Raw genomic sequence first — 23,749 nt, 5'->3', positions numbered from 1 at the left:
TGAAGATGTAAACTTGGGCTTTTCAAAAGTGTGAGAGGCATTTTATAGAACAAGCAAGTCATTAAAAAGTAATGGAAAAGATAGCTACAACCTTTGGCCCTATTCGGAAGTAGCAAAGTAAAACAAAAAGGTGTTTCAACTTAAAAAATTGAATATTCGTTTTATTTTGAAGGTCATGAACGGAACTCATTATTTTCACAGTTTTAGTCTGCGTAGCTTAACAGAAATAGCTGCTTGGCACGGCGTCCAACCCCAGCCTCCTTTTATCAACCGAAAAAAAATAATATGCGATAGCACTACCATGAGAGAGGTGATAACAAAGTGTCCTTGGCGCCTTTAAAACACAAACAAAGATGGAGGACGACCTGGCGTCGGAGGATGACATCTGTAAGTAGGAACCAGCATTGATTTTCACTCAGCTGTGTGCGACCTGTCATCTGTCCGCAGCGGCAGCAGGATGTCCGTTGACCAGACAGGCATAAATGTTAGACTTCTTCAAGTTAACAGTATGGAAGCTGCGTTCCAAAAGTGTTTTACACGATGGCAATATAGGACAGTAGACTGTAACGTTACTAACTGTACAATATGTGACGTTATAACCACAGTATTCGTTCGTCGTTCATACATCACGGGGCGATTTTCAACCTCAATTCCATTTGCCTGTCATAGACTGGTATTGTGATATTGATGTAGGTAATGTCTGCACACACATGGTAAAGGATATTGGGCAGTCGCCCACTGGACTTGTTGCCTAGTGTTAAATTCTCCCTCTTGTCATCACCCCATACACGTCTCTCCCCAGCACAAAGCTTCCTAGGAGCCCTCCAGAAAACTCAGGTACTTGCTCCATTTTCTAGTGTAGACATCCAATCTGGCAAACCGTTTATATGACTTCAAACGCCGCCCCCCTAGCCATGTCACAAGCCCACTCCTGGATTGATGGCATCTCTTCATTCTTCCATCCTCTTAATAGAATCTGTCTGGCTGTCATTAAACTAGTCTGGACTCAGCTTCTTATGTGCTTATCCATCCCGCTTAGGATGGACCCATCCCCTAGAACAAATCATCTTGGGCTGAATGGAACCTGGGGTCCTTGCAATCCGACATAGGTTATCATGTGTCCTGGTCCAAAATTCCTGGACTTTATCACAGGACCATAGGACATGAAGTAACTGGCCGTCCTCTGTCTTACATGATGCTCAGTGCTTCTTAACACCACTACAGCCAAAATAGGGTTAATACCTGAGTCTTAAGCACTGAATACAGTGCGAATCAACTTGTGTTGTTGCTTTTTCTCAGTGGCGCGCAGAACACCCTTAACCGTTTGATATCCCTGGTTGTCTATCATTCCTGACAGTGCTGTGGTCAGAAAAGGAGTTCCACGATGCTGCGAAGAGGAACGACCCCGAGAAAATGCAGGAACTGATCAAGAAAGGTGTGGACGTCCAGGCCAAAAATAAAGTAAGTCTGCTGAAGGACCAACATGACATGTACACTTTTGTGGGCCTTAAACCAGTCATTGCTTTCAAATTCTATAGGTCCTCTTCACGGCAGCCTTTTTGATTTCCATAGCAAGAAAAGCAGAGGTGAATGTCCGCTGTGTAAACGTCCACCTATAAACTGAGTTGTTGTTTTCCCCTCTCTGCACAGATAGACCGTAAAGCCCTGCACTGGGCAGCAGGAGCTGGGAACGAAGAGGCTCTACGTCTCCTACTGGGCCATGACCCGGAAGTTGATGAGAGGGACGCTGTATGTATGCACATTACTAGTGAGATCCCAATGACCTTTTACAACTGAATTCATTCATTCCCTAACACTAAAATAGTAGTGATTCCACCCTTAAGCCTGCCTGTTCATGAAAGCCTTTACATTTACACAACCAAGCAGGCCTGCCTGGTTGCACCATCCAAATTTTCTTCAAAACGTGCCATTGCAAGGGATATCCGGTGGAAGATCCAATTCAATTCAATTTTATTTATAGTCAAATCATAACAAGAGTTATCTCAAGACACTTTACAGATAGAGTAGGTCTAGACCACACTCTATAATTTACAAAGACCCAACAATTCCAGTAGTTTCCCCAAGAGCAAGCATTCAGTGCGACGGTGGCGAGGAAGGAAGCGCAATAATCTGGAAAATGAACCATCGTCGATCCAGACTACTGTACTCCTGCCGGCTTCCCCAAACTGGGGACGTGCCCCTGGAAAAGTACCTCATACAACCACACTTCAAAATATGCGAACTATCCCTTTAACTCCGTTAGGACCCTTCTAACATAAAACAACCAATTAACCACACAGGAAGACAGAGACCGACCAGGGCTAGTAGTATTCTACTTCATATACTTGTGTTATCAGAGCTTCAGTGTCATATAACAGTTCTAAATGTTTGTCCACAGTTTGGCATGAATGCTCTGCTTCTGGCATCGTGGTTTGGTCACCTAAAAGTCCTGCAGATCCTGGTGTCCTGTGGAGCAAAGCTCAACTGTGAGAACAAAGTAAGAGCTGCTTCTAGAGCTGCACGCTAATCCATCCATTAGTTGTCAACGGATCAATTTATCGCCAACTATTTGATTTTGATAGTCGATTCATCCGTTTAAGTCATTTTAATGAAAAACATCTCTGCTTCTAGCTTGTTGAATGTGAATATTTTCTAGTTTCTTCACTCCTCTGACAGTAAACTGTACATCTTTGAGTTGCAACAGGATGATCGACTATGAAAATAACCGCTGCTTGCAGCCCTAGCTGCTTCATTTTATCATCGCTACAGACGCAAACTATGAGGTTTAGTCTGATTGATATCTCATAACTGCCTCTGTGTGTGTGTGTGTGTGTGTGTGTGTGTGTGTGTGTGTGGGCGTGCGTGTTAGGATGGTCTGAGTATGCTGCACTGTGCGGCCCAGCGAGGCCACATCAGAGTGCTGGAGTTCATCATGGAGGACCTGGAAGACATCTGTCTCGACAGAGTTGACAAGGTGACTCCTCGCTTGACGCTATTTTCACTTTACAGACAGATGTCGTACACATTGTTTGAAAATAACTGTCTTTTCGTAGAAGATAGAGTCTAAATGCTCCCTTTCTTTCCATGTCTTTACTATAACAAACATTTAAGCTGTTTGTTGTCAGAATAACAGCAGTAGGCCAATACATGAAGGTGAACGGGACACAAGCCTTCTATTGGAACAGTGTACAGTGTTTGCGTAGCAGCTCCTGTGTCAACCTGCTGATGTCTGTCTCTCGGAGCAGTTAGGGAAGACAGCGCTTCACCTGGCTGCTGAACATGGACAGTTTGAAGTGGTGGAGTTTCTGATTGGAATGGGCTGCACACATGGTTTAAAGGACAAGGTAGGGACACACACACACACACACACACACACACTAGGGCTGGGAAAAAAATCGATTTGATTTAAAAATCGAGTTGGTAGGTCAAATCGATTCATATTTTCAAAAAATCGATTTTTTAGATTTTTTTTAATCCAAATACAGTATAAATAATTTGGATGTTTAACAATCTTTGTTGCACACTGCACAGTGACTTTTCATTTAGAGAAAGGGTTTGCCTTTACAATTTTGTTTATGTTGATGCACTTTAATTAAATACAATAAATATATATTTTTTAAATATATTTACAGTTCGCAGTTATTTTGTTTTAAATGGAAGGGGGGGAAAATCGAATTGAATCGTAAATCAAGTTTTTTATAAAAAAATCACAGATTTTTTTAGGGAAACAATTCGCCCAGCTTTAACACACACACACACACACACACACGCACACACAATGGTTTATGGCGCTATCTTTGTGGGGACTTGTCATTGACATAATGCATTCTCTTGCCCCTTACCCTAACCTTAACCATCACAACTAAATGCCTAACCTTAACCCTTACCCTCACCCTAACCATAACCTAATTCTATCCCTAATCCTACAACCAAGTCTTAACCCTCAAACAGCCCTTTAAACTTGTGGGGTCCAGCATTTTGGCCCCACAAATATAGTTAAACAAGCCCACACACACACACACACACACACACACACACACACACACACACACACACACACACACACACACACACACACACACACACACACACACACACACACACACACAGGCAGGCAGGCAGTTATGAGGGTTAGGGTTAGAATCAGTTATCAAATCAGTAATTGTACCCTAGCAAACAGGCATGACACAAGGCTGTTATTTATGCATGATGAAAAGAAAATATGAAGTTATTTTCAAATAGTGCACAGCTAAAATGTGATACTTCACCATTTAATAGAGCTCAACTTCCCACTTTTTGAACGGCTCCGGTTCCCTAATTCAGTTGTTCCGTTGACGTTTCATTTAATGTTTATATAAAGAGTTTTAAGCCTGGAACCAAGCCAACCAGCTACGAGATGAATTGTGACCATAAAACATTTGATTTTGCGCAAAATAACATTTTAAAAATTGAAAAAAAGTCAAAGGTACAAGACTGTGTAGAGAAACTATCATAGATTTCCATGATTACAGCTCACTAACTGTTTGCGGGTTCAAGGGGTGCGGTAAATATTTCCATGGTGACAGAGAGCTCCAACATACAGGCACGCCGCCGTTGCGCCTAGGATTGTGGGTAGTGTAGTACTTCTCCATAACATCGCGAATAAAACGAAATCGCGGAAAAAAAATTTCATACGGAGTTCTAGCTTCTGCAGGGACATAAATCTTCGTTTCACAATCTCACAGCTCGTGGTCAGTCTACCTCGGATGGTTCAGACATTATGGCTGATAATAAATATCCTTATGGAGAAAAAATTTATGGGATTTTTACTTCCCGAGCCACACTGTTGAGCTCTATTTGTTAGGCTGCCACCACCACACCTTGGCCAGGCTAACATGAGTTGAAATGCATCCATCATTCTGGAGTTATAAAGCCGTCTTTAAACAAGCAAAGAGCATAAAGCAGGATGTGTTGTGTAAACTGGGCAGGGATATAGGCCAGCTAAACTCTCCTGTTACGATTCCTTCTAAAAACTGGCTCAAAGTAAATACACTGCGACTGCCACTTTTCAGTGTACACAGTGAACCCGCATGTGAGCCACATGCCATGGTTGGTGGTTACCATGTACTGTGTACCACATTAATACTCCATCAGAGTTAGTTTGATTCTCTTGTTCTTTTTCAATATTTAACAGACAGTACATGGAGCTCCAAAGTGTTCAATATAAAAAAGGTATAATGTAGAGCTTAGCAATATTTTGACATTATATTGATATCATGCTCTGATAGTAGATATCGTATTCGATTTTGGATACCGTAATGTGGCATAAGTGTTGTCTTTTACTGGTTTTAAAGGCTGCATTACAGTAAAGTGATGTCATTTTCTGAACTTATCAGACTGTTGTAACTGTTCTATTATTATTTGCCTTTACCCACCTATCATTATATCCACATTACTGATGATTATTTATCAAAAATCTCATTGTGTAAATATTTTGTGAAAGCACCAATAGTCAACACTACAATATCGTTGCAGTATCGTTATCGAGGTATTTGGTCAAAAATATCGTGATATTTGATTTTCTCCTTATCGCCCAGCCCTAGTATAATGTCACTTTTTAATGTGACATAATGAAAAGTGACATGAAAGAAATTCAAATATGACATAAAATAAAAGGGTCATTGAAAAAAAGATGAAATCAGACTTTTGTAAAAGGGTGTTCTTTGAAGAAAAAAAAAAAAGAAATTGATAAGTTGGTACATTTTTGGTAAAATAATGGAGTCATTGTTGAAACATTTAGCTTTCCCACTCCAAGTGGTAGTGGTATGCCATGCAAATGTGACCAAAACTACAAAAAAAATCAACGTGTCAGGATTTAGAGAAATGGCGGACCCAAAATTGCAAAGATGACAGGGCAGTTTTGAGTTTGAAGATTTTTATGAATAAAAAGGGTTACAACAAAAAGAGTCCTGAAGTAAGCAGGCAAAAATAGTACCAAAAAAACGTTGAGGAAGCCAAACGACCAGGAATCACAATAAACTGGAACACCGAGACAAACTGGGTAGAAATCTCTATCTCTTAATACATCCATGGTAGAAATACACACACAGACAAAACAATGATCTGACAACAGAATAATGAACACTGATGAGCGGCTCACTGGCCTCAGATAATCACTAAGGTAGCCACCCACAGATACAGTTAATCCTAAAAATTCACTGTGCAACATGTATGTGTAACATTAAAAGATGATTTATAAAATCATACCAACAGTTATTATTTTAATAGCTTAGTATCCTATGCAAATAAGGTATAAAGGCTTTAGGCCGCCCAAACGTTATTGTAGGCCCAGTTTAATATGCAACTTCATTTTCTACAATATATGTAAATATGGCAATATATGGCTTATAAAAACGTGGAAGACCCCTGGTTCAGACCTTAAAAGCAGTAAGGTGCTAACAGCCTCTGTTGACTTGTTTTGGTGGATGTACTGTATGTGGAGGAAGGGGTCTCAGAATGGGCTTATATGGTTGTAACGTGTTGTCATGTCTGGACTACAGGAAGAGAACACAGCCGTGCATCTAGCAGCCAAGTGTGGGCACACTGAGGTCCTGCAGAAGTTGATGGAGACCGGAGTGGACGTGGACGAGAGAAACATAGTGAGTGGACTGGACTGGACTGGACTGGGCTGGGCTGGGCTGGGCTGGGCTGGGCTGCATACTCCCAGGCCCAATTTGTCTTACGTAATTAGAGGGACTGTGGTGCATAATTGGCTGCCTGTCTGTGCAGAAATAAAGGTCAAAATCTATCTTTTGGAGAGAGAAAAAAAGACCTGCAAGAGGTTTCACCTCAAGAAGCATGCAAGAACACCACAATGGGTGGTTTACAACGCAGAGTTTATAATAATATAATAATGATAATCATCATCTTTGTTTATAGAGCACTTTTCAAACTCCACCTACAAAGTGCTTCACAAAACAATCAAATGCGCCCCATGAGCGGAGGCTCAGTCCTCGACGCAGCGGCCGTGCATTCGATTCCAACCTGGGGCCCTTTGCTGCATGTCATTTCCCTCTTGCTCACCTTTCATTGCTTTACCAGTTCCTATCAAATAAAGGCCTAAAATGCCCAAAACAATAATCTTAAAAAAAACACAAGGCAAAAACTATTTGGTGTATAAAAATTAGAGATGGCCCCATACCATTTTTTGCTTCCCGATACCGATTCTGATACCTGAACTTGCGTATCGGCCGATACCGAGTACTGATCCGATACCAGTGTGTCATATATTTTATTATGTTTTAACAACTGTATACTACTATCCCTGTATGGATGTGATATTATTTCTATCTTTGTTGTCGGTCTGGCTCAGGTTAAACTCTTTGTGAAATATGAACAAACACAAACAATGAATGCCACAGAACTTTCTTTTATTATCCAGTTTGACAGTCAGTTATAACGGGAAAAGAACATAAATAAACTACTTTAACGTGGATTTTCTTTAGGGCTTTATTACGTGTTATCGGATCGGTGCATTAACTCCAGTACTCCCCGATGACGATACCAGCATTTTAGGCCGTATCGGAACCAATATCTCTAATAAAAACCTGTACAGTTTAGGTAGGAATAGAAAAAACTAAGGGTAAATGCCGTAACTGTATCCCTTCTAACCACAACCGTCATTCACTTCCTGGTTCTTTGTTTCGTGTCATTGGATACGTCCCATAGCACTTAAATTGCCTCCTCGTAGCCTCCACTTGCCTCCCTTCCTCGCGTCTCTCCCGTGCCTCCTCGGTGGGAGGGACTAAAACTAAGAGGAAATCATCGGAGGAGATAGGAAACGAGCAAATGTGTTTTAGAGAGATGAGACGTCCTTTCCTCTGAAGCGTCACATGAATTCGTCAGCTGTATGGGCGGAGTTAACAACTCCTTCAGCTGCACGGCTCGCGGGAAGGCTGCTCTCGTGTTTCCTCGCCTATATCTCCTCGGTGATCCCTCCTCGATGCTCGCTCCTCGGTCCTCGGGACAGAAATAAGAGCTTTGGGCCCCCTCGCCGAGGAGGGACAGAACAACTTCCGGTTCAGCTGAGGACCTTGGAGTCGAGGAGCCATAAAATAAGGGTGATGAGATTCAGCCATTGTAACCTAACCTTCTGTTCCGCCCGTTGGTTGGACAACATAAGCTCTTGTAAGATGACATGACTCTATTATCTCGGATAGGTTTTAATGAGCAGTTTTCATTATATTTGACATTCTATAAACTGGTTACAAAATGTTCTAATTCTACATAACATCTGGACTCAGCGTGGAGTGTTGTGGACTGAAATGTACCTGTTGTGTTTTTTAGGAGGGTCTCACAGCGTTGCACCTGGCAGCTGATGGAGGTCACTACGAGTGTCTCAAACTGCTGCTGGAGTCCGGCTGTAATGCCAATGCACTAACTAATGTATGCTTTCTTCACTCGGTGTCATATATAATTTGCAATAAACACTGAATATTACAAAATGTTTATTAATCCCGAGTTTAAATCCTTGTTTCCATTTGTGCGCAGAACAATAGGACCGCTCTCCATTATATGGCTCAGCATGGCTTTGACAGAGAAGCCCGTTTGCTGCTGGAGGCAGGAATCAACAGAGATGCTGTAGACAATGTAAGTCAACGCCCACAGGTCTTATTCCTTGTTTTGTATGATGTAGTAGATGTAGTTTTTTTTTTAAGAGCATCGCCGCACTAAATCTTTTCCACACGTTTCCACGCTGGCTTTCTTTTTTTGCGTTGAGAAGTGCAAGTTTCTTACTACATCTGTAATGTAGTAAATGGTAAGCGGCTGCATTTATACTGCCAAAATATCCCACAAAACAGTACTTCAACAGTATATTACAAATTACAGCCAGATTAAACGACAGTTTTTACAAATTGCTGACTCACTTATTGTCTCTGTTGCCATCTTAAAGTGATGGTTCGGAGTAATTCACCCTAGGGTAATTCACTCCAAACTAACCCTGCTCCAGAAATCTCAGGTACTTGCTCTATTTTCTAGTATAGACATCCAATCAGGCAAACCGTTTATATGACATCTTTTCAAACGCCACCACCCTAGCCATCTCACAAGCCCACTCCTGGATTGACGGCACCCATTCATTCTTCCATCCTCTTAATAGAATCTGTCTGGCTTTCATTAAACTAGTCTGGACTCGGCTTCTTATGTGCTTATCCATCCCGCTTAGGATTGACCCATCTCCCAGAACAAATCATCTTTGGACTGAATGGAACCTGGGGTCCCTGCAACCCGACATAGGTTATCATGTGTCCCGGTCCAATTCCTGGACCTTATCACAGGACCATAGGACAAGTAACTGGCCGTCTAGTGGCAGTATCATTAAGACACTGTGGCAGAAAGCATTAAAGCCGGTACACACCAACCAGACAGCCGACCCTCGGCAGAAAAGCTAGTCGAAATGATCAGTCGGGTCCCCGACGTCCAAAAAACTGCCTCGGAACACACTGAGGCGACACCGACTTGAGAAACGTAATACGTCTCCATAGCAGCAGGCGGCGCTACTCTGTATTGTTGCCCAAGAAATTAAAACCGGCAGCTGATTGGACGAACGCGTCACATGGGTTTTCTCCGGAAATTTGAAGCCAGACTGTCATGGCGGCTCGTTCAGAATACGATCTCATATTGTACTAAAATAGTTCACTGAAACGTGCTTGTGAAAACATTTTAAGCGAGAAATAGGCCGTGCAGTTGCTGAATCTGTCTTCATTTCAGCTCAACAAAGGTCAGTTTAAAAGATTTTCGTCAGATTTTGAGAGACTCTAGTCACCTCATTCCGCTCCCCATTTCCCGGGTGATTCCCGACTGCCCTGCCGCCGACTGAACATGTCAGGTCGGCCAAAATGAACGCCGACAGCCCCCCCCACTGACGACGGCACGGGACACACCGATCCGATTTGAGTCATTGACCTCGCCAGCCTGTCTAACGGCCGATTTTCGGCCCTGTGTGTCCTGGCCTTTACATGCTGCAACCCCTCCCCCCACATATTCGCTCGGGTAACACTAGATGGATGAGCTTAAAGGAGAATTCCGGTCGATTTCAACACGTAGCTCTGTTGTTTGTAAATCTGGAGTGCTGTCAGTAGCGAGAAAACCGAAAACAATCGGTGTTGCCTACACCGTGTTATCCTCCTGTTAGCGTTAGCACCCAGGAGACCGAAACAGGGCAAGTTTTAAACGTGCTTTCAGCCTCTCAACATGTTCGAAATGTCATTAAAAGTGCCTACCCATGTGAAGTGATTCCTTCCGAACACAGTGAATCTGATTGCAGTAGATATGAAAGAAATGCATGAAAGTCGTGCTAATTCAGCTCTGTTTAGTTCCGGTGTTGATACTGCAAGACAGTGCTTCGGGACCTTCTACAAACTACAACACCGAAAAGAGATACAAAAATATTTTCCAAAATAGGCACATGCTTATTTTTTAGCAGGAGACAAGTTATAATTGAGGTAAGTTTGGAGACACTACCTTATTTAATCATTAAATTAATAAAATTTTTTGTTGTATCTCTTTTCGGTGTTGTAGTTTGTAGACAGTCCCTAAGCACTGTCTTACTGCCGTCTCAACACCGGAACTAAACAGAGCTGAATAAGCACGACTTTCATGCATTTATTTCACATCTAATTCATTCAGATTCACTGTGTTCACTCGGAAGGAATCACTTCACATGGGTAGGCACTTGTAATGACAGGCAGGGCCTGAAAAGTTTTTTTTTTGTTTTTACTTCTTCCTACTATTTTTTGAACATAGACTTCCTTATTTGAATCATTTACAATCATTTTGAAAGATATGTTTGCTGAGTATTTTGTTTTGTTGGTTCTGTTGCTTGTACGGAAATGTACATGTTCTTATAAAGGTTATTCATCTTTTATTTTTATTTGTTCAAACATGTTCAAAATAAACTTAATTAATGTGGGTTTCAAAAACCAAAATTAAACTGCCAGAGGATGATCAGATCAGCCTGATAATCAGTCTGCAGAGGCACATATCAAGTGCTATAATGGATCTAAATGCATCTGTCAGGGTTGTGGGTTTCTGTTGTCATGTTTCCTGTTTCATTTTGGTATCTCTGTGTTTTGATTGATTCCTGTTTCCTTGTTATTTGTTCTGTTTTTTGTTTTTTTGTTTTTATGTACTATGTTTTCTTTTGGTTTACTTCCTGTATTATTTTTGCAGCGTTTGGTTTCATGTGTCCTTTGTTTCCTGTTTGAGTCTGATTTTGTGCGTAATGCTTTTTCACCTGTTTGCTCCCTCCCTGCTCGTTTGCCCCTGTATTTAATCTCTTATGTTCTGTTTAGTCCTTGTCATGTCCTCGTCGTTGGCGTGTGGGTTTTGCGTGTTCCCTGTACTCACTTCTTGGATCGTTTGGACACTTCATGCCATTTTGGATTGATCTTTTGTTTATGTGGATTTTCTCTAGTTTGATGTCTCGCTCTACATCCAAGACTAGATTTTTTGGGTTAAAGTGCTCATATTATGCTTTTTGGCTTTTCCCCTTTCCTTTATTGTGTTATATATCTTTTTGTGCACATTATAGGTTTACAAAGTGAAAAAGCCCAAAGTCCACCCCAGAGGGCCTTACCATCTCCAACAGAATACACTGTTCACAAACTGCTCCAAACAGCTCTATTGTAGTCCAGCCTTTACTTCAGAGACAAACATGGGTCACTTTGTAACACACGTTATAATGCTCGCCTAGCTGCTAGCGTGGCACGCCCTCATTCTCTGCTTCTGACTGGCTAGTAGTCCTTACCTAGCTACTGTGCATGTGCGACTCCCAACAAAGATAGAACAGAATTGCGATGCCTCACTCTGTAGCTAAAACAGAGAGCTCAACACACAGGGTGAAAAGAGGAGCTGCAGCAATGTGCAGTACAACAAGAAATATGGTGGGTTTTTTTGTTAATTAAACCACGTAAACCTATTCTGGTACAACCTCTAAATACAATTATGAATCTGAAAATGAGCGTAATATGAGCACTTTAAAGGTGCCCTGCCACACAAAAACGTTTTTACTTGCATTTTTTGAAATATGTTAGGTCCATATGTGTTTGTGTTATGTGGTGAACGAGAAAATGAACTGCTACCTCCTCTGTCAGCTCTAGCCACTGAAAGGAAATAAGCGGAGAAATCAGGCCAATTACAAAAGCTGGTCAGTCTGACGTGGTGTTGCCTGAGCTCATTACTATTCATTAGCTCGCCCAGTTGCGCTGGGTAAAGGATGCTGATAGCCAGGCTCTCATTGGCTAGCTGTTAGCCAATCGGAGTCAAGCATCTTAGTTTGTTGAATATTAATGAGAACTGGCACAAATTGAGCTGAGTCTTCCTGCAGGCTTTCTATACCACGCTAGAATGGCTTGAAACAAGGTAACCAAGGCATTTTTTCCACAAAAAATGTTACAGAGTCCATGGTAGAACTTCAGACATTACCACAAAGTAATGAAATACGTGTGGCGGGGCACCTTTAAAGAATTGTACACCTGAACCTGCTCTCCCTGGTGTCTTGCATTTTGGGTCCAGAATTCGTGTTCCTGCCTCAGCACTGGCCGGCCTGACCGTATCTTTAAATTCCTGCACAACTACAGTAAAGAATAATTTGTATAATCTTTGAAACTGCATAGCCCAGATAAATCTTACAATATGTTTGCAGAGGAAAACATTTGAATAGGCAATACATTTTGCTATGTATGATTTGCTATTCACAAAGCCACCAATAAAAGAACTTGGAGGCCACTGTGGGTCTTAATCAGGATCACTCACACTCACACATCAGGTGAAATGTTCTTATTAAATTCTTCTTTCTTTGTGTTTGAAACAGCAACACAACACAGCGCTGCACTTAGCTGTGTTCAACAACCACCCCGAGGTTTTACGGCTGCTTATAGATGCTGACTGTGACCTGGACATGACTGACAGTGTGAGTACAGACGTCCACAGCTGTACCGTACACATTAGAGCTACACGATCTCAGCCAAATGTACGGTAACATTGTTGAATATAAGACATGACTTGCGATAATTAAACGGATTATTAAAGTGCACTCGGTTCTGCATTTCTGCTGCTTTCAGTATTCTGCTGAAATACAAATTGCTTGTTGAATTTTTAAACCAATGAAAGCAAATTGTTTCCAACATTCCAAATTGAACATTGAATTCAACATAAAAGACTACAAAAAGAATTGACAGTTACATTTTCAGGGTTTCAGTTCGGGTTCTTAAAAAGTCTAAAAAAAGTCTAAAATTTCTAAATATAAATTTTAAATTTAAATTCGCTGACGTTTTGTGTTCTAGGTCTTAAATGATTTGAAACAGGTCTTAATTTTCCTACATCCATGCAACACTACCTCTAATGCTCATTGAAATGTTTTTTTCTTATTCTGTGGTGTTGTAGGTGTAGTTCTTTCTTTCACTCCAAATACAATTTGCTGTATATGTACAGATTAGTATTACTCCGGGTCACTATTATTAAATTTCAATACATTTATTTACATTGCAAGTACTTTTCTGACTCTGCATTTCGTTGCACTTTTATGTTGCGATATAGGTCTTAAATTTCATTCATAAAGGTCTAAAAAAAGGTCTTAAAAAGTCTTAAAGGACAATTCCGGTGCAAAATAAACCTAGGGATTAATAACATATGTGTACCCAGTCGACCTTTCTCTGGGATATGTTTTCATGGTAATCAAATGTGTATATAGCTTGAAAAAAGCTAGCACGAACCGCTGATTAGCTTAACGCTATGCATTCGGGGCACTGGAAGAGTAAAAATAAATCAATATTGTAGGCTCAAAATAGCACCACACTTCCACAGTAGCATAATGAGGGGCCCTACATGTAAACCGAAGCATTGAGAAGTTTGTAAGTGTACAGACAATTTATTAAAAAGATAGTTTATAAAGACATTACCTTTGGGTATACAGGCAATCAGATCAGTCGAACCACGAACGCCGGTAACCAGTAACCAGTAACATAGCTCAGGCAGGGTGTTCATCGTTATGCTACCGTTATGTACCGTAAGTGTGGTGCTATTTTGACCCTTGTTAGTGGTATAAAATAGCGATTTATTTTTACTCTTCTAGTGCCCCGAATGCCTAGCGTTAAGCTAATCAGCAGTTCGCGCTAGCTTCTTTCAAGCTACATACACATTGGATTACCATGAAAACATATTTCAGAGAAAGGTTGACTCGGTGTGACACATGTGCTATTAACCCCTAGGTTAATTTTGCGCCGGTATTGTCCTTTAAATTTGACTTGGTAAAACCTGTAGAAACTGTGATTTTAAAGTGCAGTTTTTCTACCGATATACTCAATATGTCACAGCCTTTTCGCAATGTGTATATTGCGCCAGTTAATATCACGATGACAATAAATTTAAAAGGACCTCTGTGTTGATTTTAATAAATCTAAGAATGTACAATGACATGGGGATGGTTCTCAGAAGAAGTGAGACAATATTATCACGTTTCTGCTATGTGGTTGACAGAGACAACAGACTGCGTTGCACCTGGCAGCAGAGCATGGCTGGCAGGACATGGCTGAGATGATGCTGATCTCTGGAGTTAACCTCAATCTCACCGACAAGGTAGCACACACAGCACCCACCTTCACCCTTCAAACTAATCCCTGATGATTTTCCAACACACACTAAGTACTTTTGTCGCCTAAACTATAGTTCCGTTTCACAACGTTAAATACTTTTTTAAAACGGCGGCCCTTACATTCAATAGAACGGTCACATGATTCAAATGCCACCGCGGTCACCTGTTACGGTCACATGTTAAAACAGCCAGTGTGCAGCAGTAAGTACAATCAGTACAATCATATATGCCGTTTTGGGGATGAATATGGGTTTGGATAAATGTACATTTTGGTAAAGTGATTGTATATGTTACAGCTGTTTTGTGTGTCATCTCTTTTTTTTCTGTTCTAATCTAGATTTTTAGGTCATATTTACCTGCTAATGATGCTGCATCTGTGTCCTCTAGCTGAGTAATGTACTTCCTATCCACTGTGTTTCCCTGACTGTATGATATATGATGTACACAGCAGGGGAAAAGGTGTCTGGAGGTGGCCGCCAGAGGAAACCATGTCATCCTGGTCGACATGATCATCAAAGCTGACCGCTTTTATAAATGGGAGAAGGTGAGTTCATCCTCTTGATGTGTGATTGACATTGTCAGTAATCAACCAGAGTTGTGTTGAACAAAAACTCGGAGATACGGGAGATAGTTTAAGATAGAAAAAGATCAAAGGAACAGATCCTTTCCTTGCAGTTTTGTGGAGCTCAGTGCCAGAGGAGTTTTTTTCTAAATGAATTCTATGAGATTTGTTACCTACACATACTGTAGCTGTAGATTAGGATGGATGTGTGACATTAATGTTTGCTGGCATCAGGGGGGGTCTGGCAGGTGTGGGGACCCTAAGATCCTGGGGAAATTATCAGGTTTTTGTGGTGAAATTAACTTTAAAGTTTCTTACTACTTTAAAGTCTCTATCCACAGCAGTTAAGAAAACTTGCTTTCAAAGCTGGTTCACCTGTTACTCTCTCGTTATTTCCTTCTTCCAAAACAGCAGGAGCATATGGCAGGAGTTGAGTTTTCATTAAAACTAAATTATGACTGGTGTGTTAACTGCATGCCAAATTAATCAGAGCATACAAAGCCTAATTGCATCCTAAGTTACCATATGATCTGCTGCTGACAAGCATTTAAAAGGCTAATTTTTTAACGGAGCCTGACACTGTCACTCCACATAAAACACACCGGGGCTACATTCACTTTCAGCAAACCTCACGGAGAACAATGAGGGCAAAACAGCATCAACGATCCTAACGAACTAAATATTCTTTTTCTAAATAGTCTTTTAACTGAATTTGTCTAAAAACATGGGATCAGCAGCACGTTACCATGTCGATATACCGAGCCTGTTTGTAACCGTTAGGCTACTGTCCTGCTATTTTTACAGACATTTGAACTCACCACAGAGAGTTGCCTTGTTCATGGACTCACGACGGTGCGCTGCTGAGAGTGAATAGAGGAAACACTGGTATGGAGATTTGGCGTTATTTTAAACAAATGGGAAACACTGACATAAGAAACTGCCAATTAGATTAATTTACTTATTAATTAAAGGTGCCGGAACGCCACTTTAACCCCTGGGCATCGTTATAGCTGTGTCCAGCCGTAGGATTCCGTTACCTTCACTGCTGTGTACCAGGGTTCATGCTTTGCCAAAGCAACCACAGCCGTGTGGGTTTGCTGGTGACAGTGTTTACATACCCTTGATTTTATTTGCACCAAGTAGCAGTATACCCCTACCATCTTGAACATCTGCAAGATTATTCAGAGTGAGCTTTGCTGGTTGTAATAGTTATTTAATTTACTTCAGATGCGTTGCACAGTACACCACAAATATACCTGTATGTACACTCTGTTCATTACATTATATTACATTACTCATGACTCACTCTGTTCAGGATCAAATGGGCAGTGAGCAGGACTCCTGGGTGGGAAAGCCTCTGAGCTTCAAGCAGGACCATCAACCAGAGACGCAGCACCTCCGGTCGGTCCTGTGGAGCCTGGCCACCAAGCACCTGTGCCGCGGGGAGTGGAAGATCCTGGCTCAACACTGGGACTTCAGCGATGCACACATACGAGCTATAGAGCAACAGTGGACAGGTGAGCTATGTTGACCGCTTGAAATGGTTTAAAACACAAATTAGGGCCTGCAGCTTGACTGTTCCAGAGGCCACTGCCGGAGACAGAGATGACGGATAAACAACAGAAAACCCTCATGCTTCTCTGAAGTCACCTGCGTAGCAACATTTTGCCTTCCACGTGAGTGAGTTATGGAAACAAACATCGAAGGTAAAACACGAGGGCTTCTGACGGGACTCCATGGTGCATTCAGGTGCACCTCGTTAAATTAATGGTGCATTCAATAGCGTCTCGGAAACGCCGAGAAACTGAAACTGTTGTTGCAAGCTACCCTTCTGCCGTCTAGTGGCTCTTATTGTGGCGTTGTCGTCCTTGTTGAAAAAAAAATATTTAAACCGAAAATCGAATCATGACCTTAAAATCAGAAGTTGAATTGTTAAATGTTTTTTGGAGAATCGTGACACCCCCTAATTAGAGCTCGGCAACATATTGATATTATATCCATATCGTCTTAGATTTTGGGTATCATAATATGACATACTGTACGTGTTGTCTTTTCCTGGTTTTAAAGGTGATGTCATTTTCTGAACTTACCAGACTGTTGTTAACTGTTCTATTATTTGCCTTTAACCACTTAGTCATTATATCCACATTACTGATGATTATTTATCAAAAATCTCATTGTGTAAATATTTTGTGAAAGCACTAATTGTCAACACTACAATATCGTTGCGGTATCGATATCGAGGTATATGGTAAAAAATATCGTGATATTTGATCCTCTCCATATCGCCCAGCCCTACCCCTAATTTGGATATGTATTATAATTCTGGATTGAACCTCTAGGTATGAAAAGCTTCAAAGAGCATGGCCACCGAATGCTGTTAATCTGGCTTCATGGAGTGGTGATGGCGGGGGAGAACCCGATCAAAAGCCTCTACGAGGGGCTGGTGGAAATCTCACGGACGGACTTGGCAGGTGAGCCCATCAAACTGCACTGGGGTTTGTATTCTTGCATAACTGCTATACAGAGCCGTGCTGTGTGTGTTGTAATGAAGCTACTCTATTCCTGAATTCCTGTGGCGTATACTGGTAACACATCTGTCTTCTCTGATGTCGGAGGCTGGTCAGGGGGAATGCAAAACGTAATGTGAAGGAACGCAGAAGTTGTTCAGAGAAAATATTCCCATTGTGAACCTTCAGGGCTTCCATACTGCTATGACTAATTTACTCAAGTACTGTACTTAAGTTAATATTTGAGGTACTTCTACTTTACTTGAGTATTTCATTTAGTGCCACTTTCTACTTCTACTCCACTACATTTCAGAGAGAAATATTGTACTTTTTACTCCACTACATTCATCTTGACAGCTTTAGTCACTAGTTACTTTACACATTTAGATTGTTGCACACAAAACACGTCATTTATAAAATGCAATGTTTTATTATAATTCAGTTAAATTTCAATTTTATTCATAGCATGAAATCATAACAAGAGTTATCTCAAGACCCTTTACAGATAGAGTAGGTCTAGACCGCACTTTATACTTCCAACAATTACTGGAATACAACAATTCTAGTAATTCCCCCAAGAGCAAGCATTTAGTGCAACAGGAAAAACTTCCTTTTAGGGAGAAACCTTGGACAGACCCAGGCTCTTGGTGGGTGGTGTCTGACGGTGCCGGTTGGGGTTGTGATGAACAGTGGCAACAATTATAGTAACAGTAAAGATAATGGAATCATGACTAGAAATAGTAGTTGTAGTAGTTCATGGCGTAGCAGGGCACTGCAGGGCGTAGCACGCGTAGCAGGCCATAGCAGGACATAGCAAGGCACTGCAGGGCGTAGCTGGGTGTAGCAGGGCATAGCAGGGCACTGCAGGGCGTATAAATTAAACTACCGTATTTTCCGGACTATAAGTCACACTTTTTTTCCTACTTTGGCTGGTCCTGCGACTTATAGTCAGGTGCGACTTACATATCAAAATATATATAATTTAACATGTTTTTAAATGTTGATTCATACTGAAAACATTACCGTCTACAGCCGCGAGAGGGCGCTCTAGGCTTGTGACAACTAGAATGCTGCTCCTAAAGACAACTGAGAAAGAAAAGAGAAAACAAACTGCAGGTAGTAAAATATGCAGCCGAAAACGGTAATCGAGCAGCAGAAAGAAAGTTTGAAACGAGGGAGAAACTTGTGAGGGACTGGCGAATGTTAACAAACCGGACACCTACCGTATTCAGCGTGTTGTTCTGTGTGCCATTGTGTAGTTGACAGATGAAAAAAAAAAAATAATTCTAAATAAATGCGACTTATAGTCCGGTGCGACTTATATATGTTTTTTTCCTCTTCATGGCGCATTTTTTGACTGATGCGACTTATACTCTGGAGCGACTTATATTTCAGAAAATACGGTACCCAACAATATAATGGCCTACAAGTCCAGCTGAAATGATTAGACCATTAAACACTTAGTTGATTGACAGAAATGTTTTTAATGTTTTCAGTTTTAAAACGTGAGGTTTTTTTGCATTAAGTACTTTTACGTTTAATACTTTAACTACATTTTCCTGATGATACTTACATACTTTTACTTAAGTAACATTTTCTATGCAGGACTTTTACTTTTACCGGAGAATTTTTTACAATGTGGTATTAGTACTTTTACTTAAGTAAAGGATCTGAATACTTCTTCCACCACCACTATTTTATCACTTTGGACCAACTCATACATAGACCAGGAATGCCCAGTAGAGCAACATGTAGGTCTTTCTGTGCTGGGTATGGTATGTGAGCTGGTGGCTGTGGAGTGGCAGCGTCTGGAATGATGTCTCCTTGTTTTAAACCATCCAGAGTGCATTCGGCAGAAGGCAAATGCAGAGACCAGCTCTCCCAAAATGTGCTCTGCAATGTGATCAACACTGTGAGAGACTGCGAAGGCAACACAACACAACACATCCAAGGTTTCAGTTCACTTGAGAACTTTATTGAACTGCCCAGAACTGAGCCCATGAAAAAAAGCTTTGTACTATCCATGGCATGACTTGTTTACATATTCACACAGAGATTATACTGTGATTGTTCTGAATTTAGTTCACAGAGAATTTATTTTCTTTTAGGGTCAGGGAACATGATGGTTGTAAACCTGTGAAATACCTGGTGAAAATGTAAAAATCCATTTATTTGTTGGTTTTATTAATGCATGCAGTGAATACCTGCTGGCACTACTCATATTGAATTGTTTCTCAGTTATCTGTACACTAAGGGCTTTTCAGCACATTATCACATATCATTCAGCCTAATATAATGTGATGATTTCTTCTGCAATGTTTCACTAAGTTCCTCTTCCTCAAAGCTGCATTGAGGGATATGGGGGGGTGGGGGGGGGGAGCTGGAAATGACGTCACAGCCAAGTTGAATACGTTCCATTAAAACATCTTGGATTTCACAGTGGGGTTAGCTTTATCAAGGTTAGCCATTGTTAGCAATAACAGTTGATAACAACACATTACGCTGTATTTCTTTGCATACAAACAGTGTAACAACATGTCCAAAGATAGAAGTTGGACAGGACTGTGTGTAAGACTGATTTAATGAGACACAAGTAAGACAGAAGAGCTAATAAACTGTATGTTACTACAGCTTTCACTGCTGTTGATGCAAGGGGCAGCGGCATGTTGGATTTCTCGGGGTGCTGTGAGGTTCTCCGACTTTCCGATTCGGAAATCCGACTTCAAGGGGCGTTCCTTTTGAAATTTCGACTTCCAAATACAAATGGAATGCACCATAAGTACCCAAACCACACTCCGAAACAATTTGTTATGGCTAATATGTTACAAAAGCAAAGATTTGCCCACTTCCTGAGGCTTTGCATTCCGTAGACCTTTTTCATGGCAGGCATTTTGACTCTGACTGACAGTTTTGAAGCTTGGGTCCAGCATGGTAGCCAATAGCCATGGCCATCACGCTCAGTGTTTCTAGAGCGGCTAAATGTTCCCTTATGCCTACCATCTACTAGAAGACTTTGAACAGACTTTGAAAAGACTAAAGTCTGACACCATCTCTTCAATCTAAAGACAATCATCTCACATCTAACTTTAAAGACTGTCATAATATGTAAAAGACTGGAGATCTTACAGGGTCACACATTGCAAGACTACAACTAGATACGTTTTGAAAAATGTCACCAAGCTAGCTAGCTACCGCTAGCATTAGCTGGTAACTTAAGGGAAAGTCAGTACCCGGAGGTCTGCGTTTATCCACCGGTAAAACTCTCGTTGGATGACGCACTTCAGAAGGGTTGAAAATCTGCAACTTTGCCTCTTTAGCATTTAGCTTAGTGGTGCCATAGCAATAAAAAACAACTTAGTTTTTTCATTGGTTGTTGACAATGTTCACATGATTTAACTTCACTACCAAGACTTCAAACTTACGATAATATCAAACACGTTTGATTTTGTCAGAACGTCAAGACGGGAAAAAGCCTGACTGGGACTGAGTTTCATGACCACCTTACACCAAACGATCGAGACGACGGGAGCGCCCCGACTATAGCAAGACTCTCAGGATTTCATTCCGATATCGGAAATTAGTCTGCGACAGTGGAATCGCTTGAAAAGTCGTTTCATTTAAGGTTGGCCAGGCTTTCAGTCGTTTTAAGTTGCCATGTCTGCATGCTGTAGCATTTTCATCAATGCTATCACATTGGATCCTGACACTCTTTTCTGACAGCTTCGCTGTTGCCTGGTTAAATGTTTACAACACATTCATAACATACATAATCATTATTTGTATTTTTATGTAATATTAGTAACATTTATTTCTACATTCAAGTCTGCTTTTATTTCATAAACGCATTTTTATTTCATGCCACTTTTTCTTTCCATGACAATGATGTTGTCGCCGCCGTCTCACCTTTCAGCCAATCTCAGCCCCCAGCCAAAGCAAGGTTTAGCCAACTAGCACCTGTTAGCTAGAGCAACAACAATGCTAAATTCTGAATCAACTATCTAACTGCTGCTGTAAAAAACCAGTACACAAACACAGAAACTAACGGCTAACTAGCTAGGCAGGGTTGTGAGCTTATAAAGAATAACATTGACATTGTTGTTGCCTTAGCTAACAGCAGCTAACTGGCTAAATGTTGTAGAAGTTGTTGAACCTGCTAACCAAGAGAGGAAGGAGGCATGTGATGGGCTGAAGAAGAGGGGGTGGTTACTAATAAGAGAATCACCTTTATAAGTGGCATAATGTAATATAAAAAATACTTTTGAAAATAGCATTTTTACATAAAAATGTCTATAATGAGGTCAAATGATATACAATTTAAAAAAAAGAAGTCATGAAAATAAATTATAAAATAACATTTCATAATGAATTGTTTCTTCAATCATTTCACAAGTTGTTGGTTCATTTATATATTTTACTCAATTTATTCATAGGATTATTTAATTCCCAGTGTCTTTTTATTTATTTGGTATTGAACCCTTTGGAGCTCCATACTAAACTTAGTTACTATCCATCTGTGGACACTATTGGCACATTTAAAAAGTAGCTCAAGACCCACCTGTGTAGACTTTCTTTTCCACTGTCCCATTGTGTCACTGTCTGCTATATTCATCTTTTATTGTGAAATACTTTGTGAGGTTAGCTCTAGGGCGGAGCTTTCTAAATAAATATTTCCAGGGAGAGTGACGACACCAGCCGCGCAACGCTGCAGCTCTCAGACAATAAATACACTGTAGACTGCCGGGATTGAATCAAATAAACACACAAGCACTTGGAAATTTCCAGATATACGTACCAGCAGCTTCTTTATTGCTCTTGTTTTTGTACTGTATATATTGATGTCAGGTGTTACACTGTTGTGGTTCCACAACAGCAGTCTTCTCTTTCTTTGTGGGGGGCAGGACTTCAGGCTCTGCACTTTCTGTCTTTGTGGCCTTACATTTATTTTTATTGTTTTATAACCAGTGTGCAGGTTAAACATTCATAAAACATTCAGTTTGGGCCATAATTGTTTTCAGAGAGTGCATAATGACTACTTCATTCCATTAGTACTAGCAACATTCGGCGACAGTTTAACCAGGTTAAAGTATAAATTATAATAATAATAATTATTATTATCTAAAGCACAATTGGGAAAGAAAAGACAGCTCTGTGTTGACATTATAACTCACGTTGTCTGTTGTTAACATCCATTAGATTGTGCAGTGCTAAGTATTGGTTAAACTTGAACCTACTGTCCTTACTACAGTTGTGCACACACATGCTATAGACTGTATACATGGCGCATAGAGTTTAATAGAGCAAAAAAACAAACTTTAAAATGGACATTTTTAAGTTTAACTTCACTTCCTAATTAAGCACCTTAAGGGGTCGCAAGATGTTTATGTTTGGCAATATGATTAACAGGAGCAATACTTTTATGACACACAAAATTAGTGTATGTATTTTTTGTTCACATTTGCCTAACGTTTCTTTATTTTCCTGTGAGTTACTGGATAATTTTGGTTCTTCTGTGAGTATGTTAAGAGTTTTGTTGTCAAGCAGCTGAGTTCTAAATCATATGTGCAGGCATGGTATAACTAAAGGTGTGTTTGCATGGGTTGAAGACATTTTCATTTTTTTTAAAAAGACCAGCTGGTCCTCGAATAGAAAAAATTGCGTAAAGATTACTTTTTTCCAAGATCAATGCAATAACTAGATTCTTCTACACCAATGCAAATTTATTTTGTATAATTCATGTATACACTTTTAATAAAACTATGTATGTGACATTTTCATAAAATCAATAAAAACTCCACTTTGAAAACAAATGTCCACGTCGCAATTTATTTTCACCTACAAATCTGGACCATTGCCTACATTCACACAAATGACAGAAATTTGTCTGATAGAAGATTCACAAACAAAAGTGTACTGTTGATGACCGGGCATGGGTGGCCTAAAAATTGGAGAAGCAAGCTTGTGACAGGGAGATCGTTGGTTCAATACCCAGACTGACAGGATACATTTGGGTGGGGTAGTGAAAGAGCAGCACCTGACCCTCCTTAA

At 40.6% G+C, this 23,749-nt stretch overlaps 1 protein-coding gene across 1 annotated transcript; it reads left to right on the top strand.

Moving 5' to 3' along the window:
* The first annotated feature begins 212 nt into the window (after window positions 1-212).
* On the top strand, window positions 213-23,493 carry ankdd1a (ankyrin repeat and death domain containing 1A). The gene is made up of 15 exons (XM_039795701.1): window positions 213-387; window positions 1,358-1,461; window positions 1,651-1,749; window positions 2,399-2,497; window positions 2,870-2,974; window positions 3,246-3,344; window positions 6,540-6,638; window positions 8,326-8,424; window positions 8,530-8,628; window positions 12,854-12,952; window positions 14,518-14,616; window positions 15,081-15,176; window positions 16,510-16,711; window positions 17,537-17,668; window positions 19,547-23,493. The coding sequence occupies exons 1-15, from the start codon at window positions 354-356 to the stop codon at window positions 19,606-19,608; spliced, it is 1,527 nt and encodes a 508-aa protein (XP_039651635.1). The 5' UTR covers window positions 213-353; the 3' UTR covers window positions 19,609-23,493.
* The last annotated feature ends 256 nt before the right edge of the window (window positions 23,494-23,749 follow it).

The sequence above is a fragment of the Perca fluviatilis genome, chromosome 3 (assembly GCF_010015445.1).
Source record: "Perca fluviatilis chromosome 3, GENO_Pfluv_1.0, whole genome shotgun sequence".
NCBI lineage: Eukaryota > Metazoa > Chordata > Actinopteri > Perciformes > Percidae > Perca > Perca fluviatilis.
This window is presented reverse-complemented; position numbering and strand designations above follow the sequence as displayed.

Excerpts from the sequence above, each read along its gene's own strand:
- ankdd1a (XM_039795701.1), top strand. The coding sequence starts at position 354 with ATGGAGGACGACCTGGCGTCGGAGGATGACATCT. Across the intron at positions 12,953-14,517 it reads ACCTGGACATGACTGACAGT|AGACAACAGACTGCGTTGCA; the intron begins GTGAGTACAGAC and ends TGTGGTTGACAG. Across the intron at positions 16,712-17,536 it reads TATAGAGCAACAGTGGACAG|GTATGAAAAGCTTCAAAGAG; the intron begins GTGAGCTATGTT and ends TTGAACCTCTAG.